Source organism: Diabrotica undecimpunctata, chromosome 6 (genome assembly GCF_040954645.1).
Source record: "Diabrotica undecimpunctata isolate CICGRU chromosome 6, icDiaUnde3, whole genome shotgun sequence".
In the NCBI taxonomy this organism is placed as follows: domain Eukaryota; kingdom Metazoa; phylum Arthropoda; class Insecta; order Coleoptera; family Chrysomelidae; genus Diabrotica; species Diabrotica undecimpunctata.
In genome coordinates this window covers 4,155,938-4,182,108 of record NC_092808.1, presented here as the reverse complement: position 1 = coordinate 4,182,108, position 26,171 = coordinate 4,155,938, and the positions used below count along the sequence as shown (strand labels likewise).

The window sequence follows — 26,171 nt, the reverse complement described above, 5'->3', positions numbered from 1 at the left end:
TAATTCAATATAATAATACAATACAAATTAAAATGCAATATTCATAAGTATTTAAAAATGACAATAATATACATAAAAAAATACACTACAATACAGTGCAACATAATTCAATATAATAATACAATACAAATTAAAATGCAATATTCATAAGTATTTAAAAATGACAATAATATACATAACTTTTCTACTTACGCATATGTTTAATTTATCATGTAATAATATTAATAAAAAAGTCCTCCCCGACTGGGGATCGAACCCCGGTCTCCCGCGTGACACGCAAGGATACTGACTATACTACCGAGGACATGACACACAAACGGATTTCAAAATTGATAGTTCTGAGTCATACAGTGATTTATTGAGATTATTATTTTGAAATACAAAAGACTAATATAATTATGAACATTTAATAAATAATACAAAACATATCACATAAATAATAATATTAATAAATATTTTATATATTTTATATATATATATATATATATATATATATATTATATAGAAGCCAAATTAATTCTCTTTGGCGAAAACGTTCGGCGAAACAATTGATACACATTAGAGTATTTCTTGCAGATTTCCCCAATATTTAAGAGTTTACTATATATATATATATATATATATATATATATATATATATATATATATATATATATATATATATATATATATATATATATATATATAATATATATATAATATATATATTATTAAATATATATACAAAAGGAACATTTTTATATTCGAGAGAGGAAGAGAGAGAGAAAATATATCTTCTGTCTCTCTCTTACTCATTATCTTACATATGTAATGATTTCACAGATTCACTCCCATACAAATTTCTAACGTGGAGCGCGTGTATAGAAGTATAACTTCAAAAACTTGTTGTTTCAAAAGTCTGCTCGTGCTAGATTCAAACATAGTCAGCAGCTGATTATACTTTATTGTCAGATGTTAGAACACAATGCAAAGCATTAACAAATCAATTCTAAAGATCTTATATCTTCAACATTCCAACAGTAAACCATTCTTTGCTCATCTTTAAATCAAAATATCTTGGCTTTCCTAAGCAGTTTCTCTCATGATTAAGTAGTTATCTTAACGAAAGAGTTCAGTTTGTTTTTCAAAGGGTATGTTGGTCAGTTCGGGCTCATACAAGGTTCACATGTGGGTCCTCTTCTGTTTAACTTGTTTATTAATGATACTTCTGAGGTGATAAAGTTCTGACCTATAAAGTGATGATCTATTTGCTGATGACCTTAAGGTATACTTCAGGATCCAAGAAGACCTGATTACCCTATATAATTGGTCTCTTTTCAATAGTTTCAAGTTGAATAAAGAAAAGTTTTTTGTTATATCTTTTAGCAAATCTAAAAATAATGTTGTTGTTGACTATCACATTAATATAAACCTTCTCTCAAAAGTAACTGAAATAAGAGATTTGGGTTTTTTACAGTTCTTTGTCATTTATCCCTTACATCAACAATTTGTCAAATGAAGCCTATCACAGTCTAGATGTTATCATAAGAAAGTGTCGAAATCTTTCGGTACACTCTCATTAGAATTTAATATCTCACTTTCATTCACAGTATCCTGTGTTATGCTTCTATAATATGACCACCATACTATTTTAACCATATTTACACCCTTAAAAAAATTCAAAATAAGTTTCTCCGGTTTGTGCTTATAGATTAAATTTAAAGAACATGTCTTTTTGGTGGAACTAAGGTCAAGGCTAGATATCAGTTCCCTAGAAGACTACAAAACTAAATGTAATCTAGTTTTTCTCTATAAACTACTCTACCATACCACTAACTGTTCTGATTTATTAAGTCTTATCAACTTTAGATGTAGTACTGGAATTCTTAGAGACATGCATTTGTTTTATATAAAACAATATCACACAAACTGTGGCAAACTCTCTCCTATAACAGAACTCAGACACTGGGAAATGACTTTAATCAATCTTATGATCTGGTGGATATAAAATCTGTAAGATTTAAGCACTCTTTGACTGAGTATGTTAGGAATCGAAGATGAGTTAAACTTCATATTGAATCAATCGAAGTATTCATTTAATTGTACTATGGTTTTCAGGAAAATTTAACTTATTTTAATTTAATCATTTGTTTAACATTTAGTATATATTTGATATTTAGTTTTTAGTATTTTTGTTATTGTTAGGGCGTTCCATTGTTTTTAAATCCTAGTTAAAATGGTGTTTTATAATAGTTTATACCTATGTTATAAATTGAATGAGATATAATCATTTGAAATTGGTCATCTTTTTATATTTTTTTACTTTTTTCAAGAAAAAAACTATCTTTATGCAATAAATAATGTATCTATGGGTAATTTAATGAACTTATTTATTTGAATTTAAAATCAGATTATACATTAGTTTATCTTTAAAGTAAAGCTGAAATATTTACAAATTCAATAACTAATTATATCTGCATATCATCTTTACAAATATTCGAGATATCAATGTTATCAAAATTATTCCCAGTTTTCTACATACAATCTTTTCTTTGTCGCCTTTCCTGCATCCACAAGTAATTTCCTCAAGTTTGGATAGCAGAAATGCTAGTAGTACAAATTGATATCGCTATTATTTTTTACCATTGTTGAATTTGATGGTAGGTCCTCAAACCATGGTGTTTAGTGGCATTAGGGGGTGATTTAACTAGAGAAATTTTTTGATAATCTTTGAAATTGTTAATAACGATAGTAGCTTAAGCTGTTTGTCTGCACACCATACAAAGTAACAACGAGGCTTTCCGCAGCAACAGCAAAAGCCTATCAAAAGATAGGAAAAAAATATTAAAGCCATATGAGTCTTTACCAGAGGTTGAGCTACCAGAGAATTTGAGATACAACCTTATCTAAATTGAATAAAAGTGGGGAAAATATGCAACCTTGTAGCATTTTTCTAAGCACTTATATGCATTTTATTTTTTACAATGTCAATTACGAGTATAAGACATTTTGATGAAGAAAACAAGCTGAAAATCATAGTTTTATGGGAACTATGTAAAAACCTTGATTTTTTTACGGGAACTACAAAATGACAAAAAAAAAAGAAAATAGGTCATCCAGTAAGAAAATGGATAAAGTTGGTAAAAGAAAAAAAGTCAAAGATTAGAAAATCTTGACAAAAGATAAGAAGAAAAATATTGAAACCATAGGTCTTTATGGCATGTTGAGCTATGTGAGAATTTGGGATTTAATCTTATCTGAATTTAATACAAGTGGGTAAAGTATACAACCTTGTTGCCTTTTATGATGTCAATTGCCAGTATCAGATATTTTTACCAAGAAAACAAGCTTATAAATTCATAATTATAATAAAGTTTTATACGAACTATGCAAAAAACCTTGATTTTCTCGAGAACTGCAAACATTACACGAAATATGATCCTCTTAAGTTATTTAACACTTACATTTTATGCAATTCAGTGTAGGAAGCACTGCATATCTCACATCTGAGACTAAACAAATGTTTTATTTTCTATATACAACTTACCATTGCTCTCCTTCGAGGAAACATGAATAAATGTGGCGAATAAAATGAACACTAAACGTAAAATTGGCATAATGGCACACTCTTTGTTTAAATAAATACTATTAAAATAATTAAAAGTTATTTGAAAATATAAAATATTTAAAACATGGCACAAATTTTCACCGACCTACAGCGGCGCATCACAGTCAATGAGGAGGAGTGAGGAGGAGTTCTGTCAAATCGAAGGAAGAACTATCGGTGTTGCCGCATCGTTTTTAATTTGTATCTTACATGGGAAATTTAATTGAAAGAATCGAAAAATCTTTGTTTAATTAATAAGTTATTCAATATTAAATCTTATACGTATTCTATGTTTTGAATTGTACAGAATTGAGATATATTATGAAAAGCTATTGTCTCCGTAACAGTGTTCTCCATAGACTTGTTTGGACAATGTTCACCTTAAAAATTTACAACAAATGCAAGAGACTTAAAACTGGTAAAACATTTTCAACAAATTGATAAAAGCATTCTTAAAAGAAAAGCGCATGAACATCAACACACATCAAGAAAAAACTTAAGAAATAATAAAAATGATGAACAAGGAAGAAGAAAGATTGAAAATGGTTAGACGAACAGGTTTTAGGATTTGTCTGTTTTGTTTTTTGTTTGCAGACATTATTTGTTGATATGATTGATATGAAATAGGTAATGATGACTCCAACAAAAATAATTCTTTTGGAAACTCTTACATCTTATTAAAATCATATTTCTCTTTGAATTATTTTTATAAATTTTTATATTTTCAATTCTTTATACAATTTTTAATTTTTAATTTTAAATACGTGAATGTACAGCTGGTTCCTAAAAAAACTGATACGACTCTTAGTAAGATTTGATCATTTTGAGCAGTGTATTTGATTGGTCTGGCATTATATTATATTTATTATGACAGACAAATAATAAAATAAACAAACAAACAACAAACAATCGATTACATTATGTTAATTCATAAATAATTGTAATAATTATTAAGGTCTAAATTTTGATATTATTTTGAATTCCTGCATTTTATAAAGAGTATATAAATGATAGTTTTTACATAAAATAGGGTTGTTGTTATTATTATTAAGGAATAAAACAAACGACTTAACAATATATTAAAGCTAGAATTGTAACCAAATTAAAAGATAACTGAGCACTAAAACTTTATATCAGAGGCATTTTAACAAAAGCAGAACCACGGCTTTTCTATTAATAAAAAATAAAGGGATCAAGAAACTCTTGAAATAAAGCGAGGGTGTGGAAGACCAAAAACATACTAAATTTAGGTATGTAAAAATAAAATTAATATTTTGTAATGTCTCCATCAGCATTGATAACAGCTTGTAGTCTTCGGTCCATGTGCGTGAAAGGAACTTTGAAATTGTCTTCCTCAGAGAGCTCTTCTCAAACCTGTTGTATACCATGCCACAGCTCTTCAGCATTTTGAGGTAAAAAATTACGCCGATACAACTGTTTTATAATAACCCCCACATATTATCGATTGGGTTTAAATCCGGACTGTAGCTGGGCCATGGTAAGATTTTGATGTTGTTATTCTAGAGCCACTGGTTTATTAGATTTACAGTGTGAACAGAACAATTATGTTGTTGAAGGATAAAATTATTTTCTGGATACAACTGTTCTACACTGGGAAACATGATGTTTTCTGGAATATTCAGTTAAGTCTTCGCAACAAACCTGCCATTAATACACCATACCATTCCCATTTCTCTAGATGAAATCCATCTCCATACATTGGCGCTAAAATGACCTGCTGCTCGATATCTATCAACATATAGAGGAGTAAATCTATTATTATCTGTTCTATTCAACCCAATTTTGCTCTTTTTAGAAGATAGAAAAAAGTTTCTCATCTGTAAATATTAGCCTGTCCCAAAAATCGTGATTTTGTAGCTGATGGTTTAAAGCAAATATAAGTTTTGATTGCGTCTGTTGTGGTGTAAGAGCTTGTTTTTTTGCTACAGTTCGGTACCTAAGACGGGATCCTTTAATTCTGCGCCAAGTTGTTGTCTTTTTCTCGGAAACTGTGACATAATTCTTGCAGTTTTTGCATCTTCAAAAGGATTCTCTTCTAATCTCTCCAAAAGCATACAATCTTCATGAGCAGTAGATATTTTTGGTCTTCCACAACCTTGCTTTCTTTCGAGAGTTTCTTGTTCTCTTCTAATTTCTAATTTCGTTACGATCCTTGCTTTTAGTTCTTTGCTAGCATGTGGAGCCATTTTTTGAGGATGATCAAAATAAGTTATCTGACAAATTTTAAGATTTGGCAGTGGCAGTGACAGTATGTAAATAATAAATATTTATACTTCCAAATACACAGCTCAATTTTCTACAAAATACGCTTTGAGTCGTATCAGTTTTTTAGGAACCAACTGTATTATAGATATTATAGATGCATATCTTGAACTTTTTTTTTTTTAAATTTAACTAATGCAAAATATACAAATCTTCCCCTTGTTACAGCATCCAGTACCGTATCGTCAATGTCGAACCGTTATTATCGGTAAAGGTAAGAGTATGTTTGTGGTGGAGATGTGAGAATATAATTAATAATAGTTTAAATAAAAATATAATATAAAACGAAATGTAAAATTATTAATAAATATTGAAATATTTATTTAAGGTAGGGACTCCACAGTGTAAGAGTTAGAGTGCGATTTCGATAACTGTTAGATGTGATTATTGATAGTTTCTGGATCAATAAGGGTGACTAATCTGTGGGTCTTTCGAGACTCTTGGGTAAGTTGTTCGAGGCTGATCCAGGTAATTCCAAAAAGTTGTCTAAAAGAAGAATTTTGATATGAAGAAGGAAGTGGAAATGAAAAAGTGGGATACAATGGATCATCGAAGAGGATCCAAAAAATGTAATAATTGTTAAAATGCAAGGAAACATAACAAGCACAAGTATCGATTAGGAATCATCACAATTCTTTCTTTAGACAACTTAATGGATAACTAATAGAAACTGTTTTCTGATGGCGTATATATTATGTCAGAATGAGTTGGTCGCCGCCGGGATCAGAAGATGTCCGGAGTGATTCACGCGAACGAGGGTTGAAAGGATGCGAAGAAGCGCAAGTTTACGAGTAATGGATGCTGATACAGACCAGCAGAATGGGAGATATAATTCGACGTAGATTTTGTTTTAAAGGTAAGTTTTAACAGTCTTTTTATTGCCGTCAAAGTAAATGTTCTCGTTATCTCATTTAAAAATATTTACATGTAGTTTTCAATATGTTTAATTTACTTTTGTGCAATATTTATAGCAATAGGTTTGAGCGTCGGTTTGGATTGAGTTTTTCAAATTTTGAAATATGCATACATATTTATTTGGGGTTATACAATTGATTCTTATAAAAATTACATTTTAAATTTGTTTGACGTTTTAATTTCCAATCCGGAGATCGTTTTCAAAAAAGATTGAACTGTTAATCATCTAGTAACAGTGGCGCACCCAGGGGGGGTTTCACCCTATTCCGACACTGTTACTCACACATTTTAAGGACTCAAAATGGAGGTAACATCATAAAAAAAATTTCGGTGACCAACCAAAACCCCCCAGAGGTCAATTCTGGGTGCGCTGCTGTCTAGTAAATGAGTGATTTCTTGGTAAATAATTAATCTGGCACTCTGCTGTCAGATGGCGCTACGCTCAGAATTATTTAATTATTTTTTCTTAATCATATGATCCTACAAACAATTAAATTATCATCATCATCATATTTGGTGTTGGAAAAAAACTGGGAATTCAACCGCGATGTACACCAAATCTTCGTGGACTTTAAACAAGCTTACGATTCTGTTAGTAGAAAAGCATTGTGGAAGACCATGGGAGTACCTGGAAAGCTGGTACGATTAGCACAGGTGAGCACAGAGAACGCTTCCGCACGGATCAGAATTTGCAGTACCACGTCGGAGGAATTCCTCATTGACACCGGGCTTAGACAAGGAGATCCTCTCGCCCCCCCTGCTATTTAATTTTGCACTGGAACATGCGGTAAGGAAAGCTCAACCACAACTGACAAACGGATTTGTCGCCCAAAGATCAAAAATACTATTGGCGTTTGCGGATGACGTGGACACAATTGCACAATTCATCAGAGATGCAAAAGAAGTTTTCACCCTATTCGAAAACGGAGCCAAGGAAGTTGGTCTGAAGGTCAACGAGGACAAGACCAGTTACATGGTGGTTACGAAGAACCCTACGAAGGTTACGAAGAACCCAAGACCAAGGGTTAGACAAAACGTAACAATCAATGAATACAACTTTGAAGTCGTCAAAGAATTCAAGTAATTGGGAGCGATCATAACATCTGAAAATAAATATGAAAAAGACGTGGCAGCCAGGATCACTACAGGAAATATTTAGGCATATTACTCATTAATTACCGTACTTAAATCAAAAATACTCTTCTTCTTCTTCATGTACCATGTCTTTTCAGAACGTTGGTTAGGTACCATCATAGCTATCATAATTTTATTCACTGCCACCCTAAATAGCATGCTTGTATCAACACCGTACCAATCTCGCAAGTTCTTCAACCACGAGGTTCTTCTTCATCCTGGACTGCGTTTGCCTGCTATTTTTCCTTGCATGATATTTTGTAGCAACCTATATTTGGGACCTCTCACTACATGTCCGAAATACTCCAGCTTTCTCTGCTTGATTTTTTTTATGGTCTCAGTAGTCTTGCTGACACGTTCTAGTATTGTGGAGTAAGACCGAGAACACGTAGCAGTGAAGTAGGCATATCCTCAATGCCAATTTTAGGTCTCTGTTACATAACACCTTGGACATCCCTCTAAAAGCCGCTCTAGCCTGCCCTATCCTAAATCTAATTTCGCCGTGACTTTCTACGTTACAATTTAATTGCTGTCCAAGGTAAACGATTTTATCAACTTACTCAAGTTTGGTATTATTTACATATATAGACGGTTTTATATGCTGTCGTTTACTTATTACGAGTATTTTGGTTTTCCGTATGTTCAGATCCAGACCTGCCCTCCCTGCAACTCTCAACGACACTATCAAGTAGTGTTTGCAGATTTTCTTGACTAGAAGCTAGGAGTACTGTATCGTCCGCATATTGCAAATTATTGATGACTTCACCGTTCACAAGTATTCCTTCTTGTTTTTCAGAAAGTGCATTTCTGAAAATTCTTTCTGAGTAAACGTTGAAAAGCAGGGGTGACAAGAGGTATCAAAGCCGTACTCATCTTTTAATATTAAGAGCCTGTGATTCCACACCATCTACTAAAACTGATGCTGTTTGATTCCAATATAAATTTGCAATGATTTGCAATTATTGGAACATCTCTGCCGTCCAAGCCAATGTTTTTTAGAGCTTCGATCAATATAGACTGCTTAACACGATCAAATGCCTTTCGAAAGTCAATAAAACAACAGTATATGTCTACAGATATATCTCGACATCTTTGAGCAAGTACGTTCATGCCAAACAGTGCCTCTCTCGTTCCAAACCCGTCACGGAAACCAAACTGTGTGTCATCCAGGTATTCCTCGCATTTATTGTAGATACGACCATGTATTACCTTCAGAAAAATTTTCAATAAGTGGTTTAACAAACTGATGGTTCTATAATCAGCACAGGTTTTGCTGCTGTCTTTTTAGGTAGAGCTATAAACAGTGAATTAGACCAACCATTAGGTAGTTGTCCGCTGGTATAAATGGTATTGAAAAACGAAGTTATAGCCTCTAAAACATTTATAAGCTTGTATATTTCAGTTAGAATTTCATCAGGACCAGTCGCTCTGCCATCTTTTGATGATTGTATGGCTTTTATATCCTCAGAGCGTGTTAGAGGTCCTTCGCAGTTAGTAATATCGGGAGGTGAACTACTCCTATCGTCTTCGAATAGGTTCGTGACGTAATTTTCCCATTCTTTAAGTTTGTCCTCTACTTCAAATATTACTTTACCATGTTCATCCCTGCACTGCAGTTTATTTCTTATTGAAGATACCAGCCGCTTCTTTCACTTTTTTATACATGATAAACGTGTCGTATCTGTGTTTAACTAAGCCTTACTAAGCCTAACTGTGTTTTTAAGTTCTTCAATGTCATGACACTGTTTGGCTAGATGTTGACTCTTTGCTTCTCGTATTTTACGTCGAATTTATTTTTGTATGCTGTTATAAAGTGTTTCGTTGTTTTTCGCTAGTCGCCGTTGTTCCATGAAATCTAATATGTCATCTGTCATCCAAGCCTGCTTTTTTAGCTTTGACCTGCCTTGTAAATTTCTCACACATATTTCTTTTACTATTGTTACGATTTTATTTAAGCCCTCATCGACAGTTTCACCAATATTTTTCCAAATTAAATTTTCGTTCAGTTGTCTTTGAACTGATTCCTTAACTTTCTCGTCTTGTAATTGGGCTGTATCAATATTTTTGTTTGCAGTATGATTATGCAGGGAAAGATCCAAGGAAAGAGAAGCATAGGGAGGCGTAGAATGTCATGGCTGCGCAACCTGAGAGAGTGGTACGGATGTACATCAAATGAACTTTTCAGAGCAGCCGTATTAAAAGTCCGAATATGATGATGATTGCCGACCTTCGCCGCGGAGATGGCACTTGAAGAAGAAGAAGAGAAGAATATTTTTGCGAGACTTCTTGTTGATCACCTTTTTTAAATTTAAATTGGGTTACAGCTACTATGGGATTGTGATCAGACCCAATGTCTACTCTCAATACCAGCAAAAATAAGAGTGTCCAAGACAATAATTCGTCCCACAATAACGTATGGAAGCGACACATGGACTCCGAACCAGCGGAAAACGACAAAATTATTAGTACTGGAAAGAAAGATACTGCGGACTATCTATGGGCCTTGCAGAAAAGAGACAACAGGAGAATGGAGAAGAAGACACAATGATGAACTCCAAACCGAATAAGATGGGCGGGCCATGTACTAAGATCGAGTGACGAAAGACTCCTGAACGCCATATTCTGGAAAAGGCCCAATGGCAGAAGGTCAGTTGCCCAAGAAAGAGATGGAAGGACGCAGCAGCCAGTCATAATAAATTTAATGTCATACCAATCAAATACATATGTATCAGTTTTTTTAGAAACCAGCTGTACTTTACTATATTTTGCCTTATATATTTTAATCCCTTTATTACTTCTGATATTCTCAACTGACTCATTCAATAGGTTTTTGCCATCGTCTATTTCTGATTTATTTATAATCGCGCGTTCTTCTTCCCTCTTAACCCATTATCGACCAGGCAATGAACATAAGTTAAGTAATAAAATATTTTTTTAAAAGGATTTATTACTACGTCACATTTTTGATACATAAGTGTGATTACTAGTTGTTTAAAATCATAAATTCATATCAATTTTATGTTGCCAACTGGGTAGGACAGTTTTATATTGCAATCAATAATAAAGGCGGTACTAATAGTATCATCCCACCAGGAGTACTGTACTATTATTTTAATTCGTTAGTGAGAAGGTGGAACTGGTTTGTCACTAATTGATTTTTAAGTATTTTCTGTTTATTTTTAGTTTTGATTTGACACAATTTGTAAAAAAGGTACAACCTTACGATTCACAAGAATTTATTGGACGTGAGTATTTTGAAGGATTGGTTTGTATTTACAGTTTTTGTTTCTTAGTAGTTGAGTTTATAAAGTCATACAAACAATGGTAATACGTTTTTACTATTACTTGTCATTTTAAGTTTTAATTTGTGAAGTATATATAGTGATAGAGTACAAATGTATACAAATGCATTATTATATTAATGCTTTGATTTTGTTCTAGAAGAATTTTTGGTCTTCGCCTTTTGTAATCAATTTTTTTAACTTTGTCCTTAAGTTTATGGTACTTTGTTTCGTCTAGCTCATTATTTTTGTCCATACATATTTGACGTGATTCTTTCTTCCTCCTAACATTTGTTTTATATCCTTATTCCACATTCCTTTGACATTTTCAAAAGTATTTCTTTGAATTATGTTCTTCTAGATTCTATTCCTTTTCTTCTTCTTCTTCTTCTCCTTTTTATGTATACATGACTCTGTTTGTTTTTCAATGTGCCTCCAGTAAGTTTTCTTTCTATCGTTTTCGTGGTCTTCCTACTGATCGTCTTCCTATTAGGAAACCGTCTCTTGCCGTCTTTACTACTCTATTTGTTGTCATTCGGCTTACATAATCGTTCCATTCTACTCTTCTTTTTCTTATCCAGTTCTTGATGTTCTCCACCTTGCATCTACGTCATATATATGTACTTCTAGCTCTGTACCAGAGTGTCTTACCATCAAGTGTTTTCATCTCTGCTGTTTCTTCATCCTTCAAAACATCCTTTTTGTCCTCTCTGTGGCAGGTAGTGTGTCTGCCACATTATTGGTCTGATATGACTGTTTTGTAAATTCTGCCTTTCGTTTCTTTCCCGATGTTGTTATTTCTTCCTTTTGTTTCATTCATTCAACCTGTGGCTCTGTTTGCTCTATTCACTTGATCTTCCACTTCAGCTTCGAGCTTTCTGTAGCTAGATAATGTGATGCCTAGATATTTAAACCCCATCACTTGTTCTATTATCTGACCTTTCAGCTCCAATTTACATCTTAGTAAATTTGCTGTTGTAACCATGCATTTTGTCTTTTTTGAGAAAATTAACATGTTAAATTTTCTGGCGGTTATATTAAATTGGTGCAACATACGTTGTAAATCGTCTTCACCCTGAGAGAGTAGCATTGGGTCGTCTACATAGAAGATTATTTTAAGTTGTTTTTCTCCTATTTGGTATCCTTCTTTAGTTCTTACTTTTTTATTATTTCATCCATAATCAGGTTGAACAATAGAGGACTGAGGGAATCTCCCTGTATTATCCTATTGCCAGCTCCAATAGGGTCGGTTAGTTCTTCTTCTTCTACTTTTATTGTGTTGTTTTGGTATAAATTTTCGATCGTTTTGATTATTCCTAGAGTTATTTCTCTTGCGTACAATAAGTGGATAACGTTCTTTAATTTGACCTGGTCAAATGCCTTCTTCAGGTCCACGAAACATAGATATGCCGATTTGTTGTATTCTAATGATTTCTCTTGCACTTACCTCATTATGAATATAACGTCGGTGCTTGATCTTTCCGATCTAAAACCTTGTTGTTCTTCTGCTAGTGTTATAATTTCAGTCAGTTTATTTGTATATTGTCATATTTCCTGCTGAATGTGTTTCATTTTTATTAGTTCTTTCATCTCTTTTCTTTGTTCCCTGATCATTCTCCATATTTCTTTTTGTGTTCCGTATAAGTCGTGTTCCATCTGTTTTGAGAAACTCTGCCAGTGTTCAATCTATCAATATTGCGTCGTCTGCGTAACAAAGTATTTTTATTTCTTTGTTTCCCATTCTGTATTCTCTTTCTTTGTAAAAGCTTTTGATGATTTCATCTATGATCAAATTGAAGAGCATGGGACTGAACGAATCCCCTTGTCTTATTCCGCTGCCTATTTCTGTAGGTTCTGTAAGTTGTCCATTTATTCTGACTTCCATTTTGTTGTTTTGGTAGATGTTTTCGATAGTTTTTATAATCTTTAAGGGAATTTGTATATTATACAGAAGATGGATTACATATTTGAGTCTTACTCTGTCAAACGCTTTCTTTTAGTCAATCAGACACAGAAATGCTGGTCTATTATACTCTAGCGATTTCTCAGTAATTTGCTTTATAACGAACATTGCATCTGTCCACGATCTTCCACTACCAAAACCCTGTTGTTCATCTGCTAAACTTAACCTCTGATTTATTAGTACCTACTCGTAAAATTTTAGTTGTAAGTTTTAGGGTACTTAGTATTTAACCTTTGTTATATATCTAAGTTTATACCTCTGTAGTTTTCTGGCTGTTTTTTATCTCCTTTTTTTAATAGTAGAATTAGTTCGCCCGTTCTCCATTCTTCCGGTATTTTATTGTGTTTTATAATTTTATTAATTAATGTTGTTAATTGTTCTATCATTGCCGCTCCACAATATTTCAGTAATTCGTTTGGTATCCCGTCTTTACCTGCTACTTTTATGTTCTTCAGCTGTTCCAGTATTTTACGAACTTCATGTACATTTATATTAAGTTCTTCATTTGTGAATGAACAATGACAAACTTTTTTATTCGCGGATAATAAAATAAAAAATTATTGTCGCTTAAAATATCATCGTTTTTAGTTAATTATAGATACTCTAAGAAATAAAAAAATAAAATTTGTATTTAAAATATATAAAAGCACAAAAGGATCATTGTATTCTGTATTGTGGAATTTTCAAGAATTGGCAACATTGAATTATTTTTTATCATCTCCTACATGATAGGCAATATACAGTACACGTTTTAGAAGAGGTTAATTTTGTACTTACCTGTTTTTATGTTTGCAAATAAACTGGTATTATTTTCAGCGTCACACGCAGTTTTTTGTGCTACATCACATCCTAGCTCTAAAAAAGTAAGAAATATATAAGGTCTCTATATAATAGAATTAAGTACAACATATACTCAATGACATTAGAAGTGTTACACATAGAAGGAATAAATTCTTGAACTTAATTTTTTGGCAACAGAATGACAACATTTAAAACATGCTATGATAACAATATCAATGTTTTATCTTTTCTACTTTTTGTAAAAATAAAGTTTTACCTTTAAATTTTTTTTGTGAAGATACCGATTTGTAAAAACCGGTTTGTATAGAAATTTTTAGTTATTATTCCTCAGTCTAATTGTATCCAGTGTAAGAAAATGCCTCGAGTTCGAAGACATCAAAATTACCACCATGTAAGCGATTTTGACAGTGGCAGAATTATTGCGTATAGAGATATGGGATTGTCGTATCGCGAAATTGTACGGCAATGACGGTTATGCGCGTCTGTCGTGTGTGGACAAACGAAGGTAGAGGAACACGAAGAAGACCTACTGGTGAACCGAGGCGTATCACAGAGCGTCAAGATAGGCGCTTTAGATTACTGGCTCTGCGAGACCGTTTTGCTACTACGCGTCAAATTGCTGACCAATGGTTTGGAGTAGTAGATAGACCTCTTAGTATGCGTTCACTATATCGTCGTATTCGAGCCTTTGGACTGGTTTCATTCCGCCCACGACTGATAGTGCTTCCTTTGACTGCAGATCACTGTCATCAACGTTTGAATTGGTGCAGAGAACGGCAGCATTGGGTGGCAGAATGGCGTAATATAGCATTCAGCGATGAATCAAGATTCTGTTTAGGAACGCATGATGGTCGTAGGATGGTAAGACGCCGCCGTGGAGAGCGACGAGATATCGGGTTTGCTGTTGAGAGACATGTACACAGGACAGTTGGAGTAATGGTTTGGGGGGCTATTGCCTATGGTAGCCGATCACCACTTGTGTTTATTCGGGGCAATATGATAGCTGCGCGTTATGTTGATGACATCTTACGAACCACTTTACTGCCTTATCTCGACGGCCGTCGAGACGTCCTTTTTCAGCAAGACAACGCGCGTCCCCATATTGCTCGTCAAACTATGGACTTTCTCCAAGAAGCTGGCGTTAATGTTTTGCCGTGGCCACCCCGTGCTCCGGATTTAAATCCTATCGAACATGTATGGGATATGATGGGAAGGAGACTGTCCACTTTGCAAAATCCTCCACAGACTCTGGCACAGTTAATACATGAAGTTCAAGTTGCTTGGAACGAGGTGCCACAAGCAGACATTGATCATCTCATTTTGTCAATGCCTAGACGTATACAGGAGTGTATTCAGCTACGGGGTCGCCAAACATATTATTTTTTTTTTTTGATTACTTGTTAATAAAAGTTCTTGACAACGTTATCGTTTGATTCTTGATGTAAATCTACCATTTTGCCAAAAAATTAAGTTCGAGAAATTATTCCTTCTGGGTGTAACACTTCTAATGTCACTGAGTATATTAATCGTTTTCTTTTGAGATTTTGAGTTTTTTTCCTCTGGTTTTTGTTATTATATTTTGCTACATACATGATCGTATTACTTACTCACTTATTTGTGGCTTTACACAGCATATTCTATTTGTCGTTTACCACATCCCAATCGCTATTTCTTCTTGTCTATATATCTTATTCAGTGAAGTCTCTTTTGTCCGCTGCTGTTTTTATTTGTTCGTTCCTCTGTAATCTTCCTCTTTTTCTCCTTCTATTTAGTTTCCCTTTCCAAATTCTTGTCTCGTCTAGCATTTTTTAAATATTTGTTTTAATTCTTGTATTAAATTAGAACAAGGTGAAGAACAGGAGTGGCTGATGCAGTAGAGAGAGTAGCAACACTGAAATGGAACTGGGCAGGTCACGTGGCTCGAATGACAGATAATAGATGGACAAAGATACTACAAACGGATACTGGAATGGAGACCAAGAGATGATGCCTACCGAAGCAGAGGTCGTCCACCAACACGTTGGACTGACGATATAAAACGTTGTCATAGGAATTGGATGTAAGAGGCACAAGATCGAAATAGATGGAAAATTATGAGGGAGATCTATGTTCAGCAGTGGATAAGCGAAGATTGAATGATGATTAAATCCGAAGGGGCGTGTTTTAGCAGTCCTGCAGATACCTGCAATGTCCTTGATGTCTCAAGGGCCAGTTGTTTTGTTATGTTTCATCTGTTTTAGCGCATTTCTTATTTAGTTTTCAGATATATCTGCAACGTGTGTTTGTCGGTCTCTTATTTCGTAAGTTAAGGGAGTATATAGATATAGTTTTTCTTGTAATAACCCTGAGTAATATTTTACCCACTGGTCAATTTGTATTGGTTCGATCTTTACCCTTTCATGGGTATTCTGTCTGAGAGACCGAATCTCAAACGAAGAAATACAGACGCAATCGAAAAAATCGTCACATTATCGATGGAAGAAATGTATTTTTGAGTGGAGACCAAAACAGGAAGCACTACCGAGCAGAGGACGACCACCAATCAGATGGACTGACTACCTGAAGCCTGTTAGCAATAACTGACGCAAATGCTCACAGGACATGGTTGCTTCCGTAGCTACCTTTTTAGGTTTAGGAGGGCACAGCTCAATCAGTACCTTTACTGTGGTCTTTCGAATACTGTGGCATACACGGTTGGAGTGAGAGCGTTGAGTGGATGAAAGAGAGAAGTTTGAAAGAGAGTGTAACTGCAGAATATTTGAGAGAAATGGTGGAGAAAATGATAAGGGATGAGTGGTGGTGGACACGAATCCACAAATTTATCAGGGAGCTGCTCTCTTCAAAAGAACGAGAGGAGAGGGAACTCACAACAGAATTCTGAAACGAGCGAGTAGCACCTTGGTGGGGTTCGAACTGTGGCAGGCTGAAGTAGGAGTGAATGAGAGACAGACGAGACTGAGAATGAGAGACAGACGAGGCGAGAGAGATGGAAATCACTAAGGTTTCCGATGAATGTATGGGAGAAAAAATGGAAATCGGCTGATAGCTGAGCATCAGGAGAGATAACCAGTTTTTGCCTTAACCAGCCCTTCCATCCTGATGTCTGGAGTGACAGAGGAGAGGTTTTTAGTGGTGACGGGACGAAGTATCAAAGGTCTAACTCCCTCGGGCTTTTCGTCCTGGCACAACTTCGTTGTGGATTAGGAATCCAACACTACCTGGGTGAGTCACAGGTGTCGGTATGCAAATTTTCCTTTTCTTTAAATATGTAACAAAAATAATTGGATGCAACCAGCACAAAACAGAGACAGCTGGAAAGAGCTAAGGGAAACCCGTGTACAGCAGTGATGATGATTAATGTTATATCATCATCCAGCCTCAAGAGTCCACTGCTGAACATAGGCCTCTTCCTCATGTTTCTAACCCCGTCTATCTTGCGCCGCTCTTATCCAGTTTTTATTGAGTCTTCTTAAATCGTCAGTCCATCTTGTAGGTGGTCGATCGACGCTTCTCTTGTCTTCCCTTGGCCTCCATTCCAATAACCTCTTTGTCCATCGCCCATCTGTCATTCTGGCTATGTGTCCTGCCCATCTCCATTTTAATCTGGCTATCTTCTCGATGATGTCAGTCACTCCGGTTCTTCTCCTGATGTCTTCGTTGGTTATTCTGTCTCGCATAGTTATTCCTAAAATGGACCGCTCCATTCTTCTCTGCGTGACTCTCAGTTTGGTAGCTGCTGCTTTTGTTAAGGTAAGTGTTTCTGCTCCGTACGTCAAGACTGGGAGGACGCACTGATCAAATACCTTTCTCTTTGGGCATGTGGGCAGCTCACTTTTAAAAGTTTCTCTCAGTTTTTCAAATGCTGCCCACCCAAGGCCGATTCTTCTCTTCAGTTCATGAGGTTATCCCTGCCAATCATAATTTCATGTCCCAGGTATTTATATCTATCTACGAGTTCTATTTCTTTCCCACCAATACTGATGTTCTGGTTGGGTACCAAATTGGTCATGATGTTTGTTTTCGAGATATTTATATTTAAACCTACATTTTCTTTAGCCACAACGAGTTCCTGTACCATCTCTCTTGCCATACCTAGATCTTCAGCTATTATAAGTATATCATCGGCGAAACGTAAGTTGTTTAGATATTCTCCATCTATTTTTATTCCCTTTGTTATCCAATCCAAATTCTTAAAAGCATGTTCTAGCACCGTATTAAAAAGTTTAGGTGACATTGGGTCTCCTTGTCTAACCCCACGTTCTATTTTTATGCGATTACTGTTAGTATGTAATCTGACAGTGGTTGTTGCCTGCAGGTATATTTTGTATAATAATTTAGTATATCTATAATCTAGCCTGCATTCTTTAAGCGCCTGTAATATTTTGCTTAGCTCAACTGTGTCAAAGGCTTTGTGAAAATCGATAAATATTAGAACTAGAGGTTTATTGTATTCCACTGCTTTCTCTATTAGGGTTTTTATACTTTGTAAATGGTCATTTGTTCCGTAACTTTTTCGGAATCCTGTCTGTTCCCTTGGTTGATAAGTCTCTAATTTTCTTTCCATTCTCTTAACTAGTATTCGCGTAAACAACTTATATATATGGCTGAGGAGGCTAATCGGTCTGTAATTCTCTAAATTTGCTTTGTCTCCTGCTTTATTGATGATGATGATGAGTAATGTTATATAACACAAAATTAATTACGTTTTATGATTATATATCATTTAAAATATTGCTTATTTACTATTATTATCATAACTATTAAAAAATAAATAATAAATTAACAGTCAAACGTCTGAATTTGTTTATATATTTTAATTTACCCCATTATATAGTTGTTAGAGCTCGTATCTCTGTAGTTCTTATACAGCAGTAGAAAATTCACCAGAATAAAAAAACTTTTATATATTTATTTTCTTACCTGTGCATTTGACGTTAAAAAGACACAAACAGAAACAAACAAACAACCTGAACATTCTTGTCCTTCCCAGATAAGAACAAATCGACGACTGATTAAATAACTCAAATCTAAGTAAAAGTTTAGTTCAATCTTGTAAAACTATTCAACCAAAAAATTAGGTAACACAATGGTTTAATCTGTTATTTTCACCACGGAAATCAAATTAGTGTAACCGAGCCATCGAATTGTCCGTAGTTTTTGTGATCAATTAAAAAGTTGCACGCCTTATAGAAATTAATTTCACTGCGTTATAATACTATAATACAATAAGCAATACATAGGCGTGTTTCACGTGGGTGCCGTGGTGAAATGAGGTATTATTCGTCGAAAAATATAAAAAATACTTGTTAAAATTAATTCCCACGAATGGCTATGGCGCAACTATCATTAACATTATCACTGGCTTGACAATCCTTTTTGGGTCCTGGCCTGTTCTAGGCTCTTGTTCATTTTGATCTATTTCGTGCTTTTTCTCTACAATTTTTTATTTTTAAGGTTGTTATATCCTTTTCTATTTGTCATATCTATCTCAGCTTCGGTGTTCCGCTTGTTTTTTTCCTACTGGAGCTTGTTTGCTTATTTTGTTTGGTATTTCGTGTTCTTCCATTCTGTCCACACATCCCATCCAACGCAGCCGTCCTATTTTAATAAATGTAACAATATCTGGATCCTTTTGTATAGTTCAAAGTTGTATCTTCTTCGCCAAATTCCATGTGCGTCTGTATATATGTCACAAGATTTTTCTTTCAAAAATGGCCAATAATCTTTTTCCTCTTTTAGACAGTGTCCAGGTTTCAGGACCATATGTGAGAATCTTTATTAAGGTTTTGTATACAGTAGGCTCTTGTTTTATGCAGTGGATACGTTCCACAGAAAAGGGCTTATAATAAAATCGTATAAAAAAAAACATTACTTGCCTTGAAAAAGTAGAAATACTGTAGCCTTCTAAAATTACATAAAACCAAGACAAAAACAAAAAAGTTTGCAAAAATTAAAATAAATACGCTGGGTGATAAATTACTTCGAATATTTGAAAGATATTCATACAAAAGCTTAAAAAAACTTTTATTTAACTTAATTTTATTTTATGGAAAAGTAATAGGTACATATAGTTTTACATTTACATTTTTAATCATTATCGCAAGCTGATAATGGTTTGCACCGTTTGCGAAGAAACTGTCTCTGCAATAGATATTTGCGGTAAAGGCGATCGATTTTTATAAACTCCATTCTCGTTCTGTGTAGCTCTTTGTTTGACAGTGTAATCAGTAATTAAACTTTGTGATGATGATGCTAGTAATTTTTTATGTAGCTCAGAATATTCTGACATGCAGCTCTGCAGTTCACGTTGTAATTTAAAGGTTCGTTTAGAATTGGGGTCATTAATAAAAATGATTTTCTACTTTACTGCAAAGTTGAAGACCTTCTCGAATTAATTTGGCAGTGAGGGGGGTTGATTTTTCTTCGTCATCATTATCATCTTCTAGACTCACGACGTCATTTAAAGTTTGATCAATTACATCATGATCACTTAATGCATCATCCACAAGTAATTCATCTATATCATTGTGGTTGAAGGTATTAAAACCATCTCAACCAATTTCATGTGCTAAATTAATTATTTCATCTGATAGTGTCTATGTTTGAACTGTTGCATTGCTTGTTACACATGCTGGCCAAACATGTTTCCAACAGGCATTTCAAGTTCTTGGTCTTATGTGAGCGGAAGCAAACGCAACATGAATCGTAATATTTTTTAAATGTTGCAATTATGCCTTGATCTAATGCTTGAATAATTCTTGTTGTATTGGGCGTAAGAAATACTATTTGAAAGTTTGGATGTTTTAAATGTGGATGACCTGCTGTGTTGTCAATAATTAAAAAAAGTTTAAAATCGAGAGATTTTTCCTTCATATAGGCTTCTACTTCTGGCACCAAGCAATTATTGAACCGTTCTGTAAAAATAGCTGTTGTCACCCAGGCTTTCTTGTTAGCCATCCAATGCACTGACATTTATTTTAAATCTTTGCCTTTTAAGGCATGTGTTCTAAGAGATTTCTTTATTAGGAGCGGTTTCAACCTCCGATCTCCTGATGCATTGCTACAAAGTAATAATGATACTCGATCTTTACTTGCTTTATGTCCACTTGCAGTTTTTTCATCCTTTGCAATGTAAGTACGGTTAAGCATTTTTTTCTAATACAGTCCCGTTACATCAGCGTTAAATACTTGATCGGCACAATAGTCTCCATCTTCAATAATTTTCGCTAGCTCCTGCGGAACTATTTTTGCGCTGCTTCATCTGCTGAAGCACTTTCTCCTGTAATCTTGGTATTATGAAGTGCATTTCTTTTTATAAACTCGGTTAGCTATCCTTTGCTAGCTGAAAATTCTTTGCCAGCTTGGGAAGTAGAAGTTGGTGGCTCTGACTGTTTAATTAACTCATAAAACTCAAGAGCTTTTTCCTGGATTAAATAACCACTTACAGGAGTTCTTCTTTGAATTAGTTCCTCAATTCAACATGCGATGGCAATTTCTGTTCTTTATAATAATGCATCCCTTGAGTAAGATGAAAATTTGGTGCTTAATTATGTACCAGAAATTATAGATTTTCTTATAGCAACTTCATTCTTCTTATAGTTGATTCGCCTAAATTAAAATGTTTTTCAATTGGCGTAGATCCTTGTCCTTAGCCGTAGATCTAAAATTGCAATTTTCGTTTCCAACGAAATTGATTGTCTTTGATGTTTTTTTTTCTTTATTGGGCCAAATAGAATCTTAAGACTTAAGATTTTGAGATGGCAAAAACCTCTTCTAATAAAAAATAAAACTTTACGACACTCATTTGAAACGTTTCAATCTGAAAACCGTGCTGCTTATTATACTGCAACTTGGAATCAACAAAATTTTAAACAACTTATTATAAAACGAAGCAGCGCTAAGAGAAAAATTATTTTAAAACAATAACAGGTTATATCTTTCGATGCAAAACTCGCAATGATGTAATAGGGACATCATGTACCAAGGGATTCCCCGAATTGCAAAGGCCCACTTTAGTGACATCTGAATGTGAATAATAGTATATTACTTTATGAGGCGGAGAAGCATGACTTTTCTTGACGCGCCCGATATTACGCGCTGAACGAAGTGAGGCGCGTAATAGAGGGCAAGTCAAGAAAAGTCGCTTCTTTGCCGAATAAAGTATACTATTTTTTCTTCAAACGTAGCAATTTTCAACCATAAATAGTACAATTCATACGGTATTTTTACTCGAAATTAACTGTGACAACTATCAAAGTCGTTTAGATGTTAGAAATTAAAATAATTAAGTCGTCGGTGGGATTTGCGTCTCCCTGGTTACAGTTGTTTGCAATTATTAAAGACAGCTTATTGTTGTTGCAACCGCAAGCGCAAATTTAGTGCGAAAATGGAAAACCTAAACGAAATAAGAAATAAGAACGATAATGCTCAAAAAATTTTAAACCCTCATGATTCGCCAACATCGGGAATGATTGCTGAAAGTTGTTCTCGACCATCAGTATCATCAACAATTACCAATGCGTATCAAGAGTCGGGAACATTTTTGCACGGTTTCAATTTTGAAAATGCCTCATTAACTAATTGTACTTTTAATATTACTATAAATAAAAATGATGTTTAATTGTTGTTAATGACATTTGTATTGTTGCTTTGTGACATGTTTCATATTGTTGCCATGACAACATTTTTCCCTCCGCCGTAAAGAAATGGGAAAAAAAAACTGCTGCCGGCGGAGACATCAAACTTTGACAGGATCAAGTTAGATAAGTAATGTCATCATTATTTGACGTTTGAAGAAAATAAATATTTAATTATATTAGTTATTAATAGAAATTTTTGTATTTTTGTACGATCCTACTGTATTTGTTATTTTATTTTTCTTGCGACATTATCTGATCTTAGTTGTCTAATTAACCCATGGTAACATTTATTGGCAATGAATATTCGTCTTTCCACTTCCTCTGCAACGTTGTTATCAGACGTTCCTAAAGATTCCAGACTAGATAGTTGGCAAACTCCCGTTCTACAGTTTGGATGTAGAAATATGAAATAATTTTTTCGATTAGAAGCTTATGGTTCCCGGTTAGTAATCAAATTACATCGGCATTTTGCCGTAAGTACATTTTCTTCAATGTAAATCCAACCACTGTTTGGTTTTGCGGTTAGTTACGAGAGCCCTACAACAGTTCACTTAAGATGGACTGACTATTCCGAAAACGTTCTGAACTTTACTAATTCATTTTAAATGTTTATTTTATTTTTTAATTAAATATATCGATTACAACACAAGTTTTTTACTTAAATTTTCTTATTTATATATTTTCGTCTCTTGTTTACTATGAATATAGTGCCCAATGTCTATTTTGTATCTATCTAGCTCGCTTAACCTACATAAGGTTCGAATATTCTATTTCGCAAAAGAAAATTAACAGAATTATTCTTATGAAAATATAAAAAGTATTATTAAGTCAATGACTCAGTAATAAAAAAAATCGGTTGCCTGTAAAGTCGGTTTTACGGGCGAAGATTTTACGTGACAACGTCTTTTTCTCGGTAGAATATTTATTGATATGAATATTATTAAATTGCACAATAGGAACAAGGAATTGAATGAAAATAAGAATTGCACAAATTTTAACTATAGAAATATATTTTGTTTACTAAAACATTGTACATGTAAACTTAAACTTAACTAATTTCTATTTGAGTGATTTTGTTGAGGATAGGACGATGATAGGAGAAAGATGAAATGAAAGGAAGTGTTTCTGCTGTAATGTGTCTTGAACGCCAAGAACGCTCGAGAAAGACAGAGACCAGTGATGTTCCGTGGAGCTTATCCAATATCGGGAGATGCCTTCGGCAAAATTTGGTAGATTTCGGTAGATCATATGCAATGACGTAAATTATATATATATATATATATATATATATATATATATATATATATATATATATGTATATATATATATGTATATATATATATATATATATATATATATAGATACTAAAGTATTCAACTAGTGAATTCAGAGGTTTAATCGGTCATTCAGGTTGGCAAATAAAAAAAGAAGTCAACTACTTCATAAGTTTATTGAAGACGTTTCGCTTTATATTTCTAAAGCTTCATCAGTTCTCTAAAATATAACAAATGACATTGAGTTTATAAGAAATACAGATATAGTTCATAACTTACAACTCAATATGTAGTATGTTATCGATGTTATCATATCTACTGTACACTTTACTCCTTATTTGAAACTAACTTAACCAAAAAAGAAAAAACAAAAAACAAAAACAAAAAACACACAAACTTTGCAGAAAATAATGTTCATATTCGTAGATATGAATATTTAAAAAATTTTAAACGAACATTTGGCTTCATTTAGATGGTTCTCCACTGAAGACCAACAAAGTTCTGATTTATTGCAATCTACGCAAACAACTTGACGCGATACCGAAAAATTTTTTTAAGGGCCATGTGTCACCAAATTCCAAGGTTTGAGACAATTATGAACTTCTACAGGGGACATTGCATAATTAGTTGGACAGGTGGAATTTATATGGCGGAAATATTTGATATATTATTTTTAATTTATGTTTTAATGAAACTTGGAAATAGGGGATAATTTTGTTATTATTTTGAACAAAAAATACGCCACCTTTTAACTGAAGAATAATTGGTATCATTTATTTCGTAAGATGAGAGAGTGGTAAACCTGGCTCAAATTGTCGATGTCGGTTCTTTTGTTTATTGCCGATGAGTTCTTGAGGATCTCACACATTTCAATAAAGGAGCGTTTCTGATGGTTGTTTTGTTTCGCCAGTATTTTGGTATTTGTGAAATCAATGTGATGTTTAGTGGAAATGGCGTGTTGTGCAAGGGCACAAGAGGGTTTGGAAAGTCTGATGTCGCTTTTGTGTGAAGTTATACGCCCTAAAAGAGATCGACTAGTCTGGCCAATGTAGCAGGAGTTGCATTCTGAACAAGGTATCTGATAGACAACATTAGTGTGCTCTAACGAGCTTAGTGGAGTTTTAGACTTGGAGAATAACTTTCCAAAAAGTTAAAGACCTTAAATAATTATGCTGAACTAATTATTAGAAATAACCATAATTCATTGAATTTTGTTTAATAAATAAAGAATCAAATTATTGGGACCAAATGCTCACATCAGCTATTATGATACAAATAAGGTTTAATAATATTTTGAGAAATAGTTATAGGTCATAATATTTACAGAAAGTTAAAACGTTCTGGTTCAAATAGATGTAACAACCATTATCTGCTAATGGATTAAGTCGGCAGTCAAAGAAAACCGACAGCACACACACCGTCATTTAGCTAATAATTTATCACTTGATACTTGAGATTCTTTGAGAATTGAAGAGACGTGTGTGAATGATTATGATTACGGAATGATGTTTATACAATATGTTATTATTAGGTATAAAATTACGAACTTGAATCTCGGGGTATTTCGCTTTCTTTGCATCTTTGCAAATATATTTTTAAACACTATAGGGAAGTATCAAATGAATTTTAATACAAACGTATTAAAAATACCAAGTATTAGGTTACACTGAAAAGTTTTTTGATGGTAACAGAAATAAAAAGATAAATTGTATTATCCGAATTTATTTTCAAGTCATTGTGATATTTGTTTTAAAATTAGGTAGATTCAAGGGGCAGTTCGGTAGATCGGTAGATAGGAATCAAATTCGGTAGATCTACCGAAAAATCGGTAGACGGAACAACACTGACAGAGACACAAGCACGGAAGCACGCACCGATTCAACGCGCCTAATTCTCTAGTGCTGCGCGCGCAGCGGACCGATCATGTTTGAGTGGGAGAGAGACGCAAGGCATTCGCCTGTCCGGCGGGCCTCTCTCTCGTTCGGTGACTCACTGTAACAGACGTGAGCGGGCGTTACACTTTTTCATGAATGACTCCGAGCCACAACCTAATTTAAGACGTCACGTCAAAAAAATATTAAACAAATTCAATGATAATTGATAAATATTAGACATAATGTAAATCAAATCTTATTTAATAATTTTTAAAGGGTTTTTACCCACATATTTAGTGGCTACATCCATGTATTAACTTGACACTGATGATGGAATATTTATTCCGAAAACGTTTTGTCAATGCAACATAGCCCAACTGGGTTTTGTATATACCTTTTTATAAAGGATTTTATTCAAAAT

The 26,171-nt window shown here is 33.9% G+C and overlaps 1 protein-coding gene across 2 annotated transcripts in view; it reads right to left on the bottom strand.

The window, feature by feature from the left end:
• Window positions 1-19,015, bottom strand: part of Plod (procollagen lysyl hydroxylase) — a 96,290-nt gene extending 77,275 nt beyond the window's left edge. Inside the window, exons 1-2 of one of the 2 annotated variants that reach the window (XM_072534022.1) lie at window positions 18,884-19,015; window positions 13,940-14,017 (exon numbers count right to left, since the gene is read on the bottom strand). In XM_072534022.1, coding sequence (XP_072390123.1) covers window positions 13,940-14,017; window positions 18,884-18,938 — 133 coding nt within the window. In that variant the 5' untranslated portion in view covers window positions 18,939-19,015. Of the gene's footprint in view, window positions 1-3,526; window positions 3,728-13,939; window positions 14,018-18,883 lie in introns of those variants that run through there. The other variant, XM_072534023.1, reaches the window with a different exon arrangement.
• Between the last annotated feature and the right edge of the window lie 7,156 nt (window positions 19,016-26,171).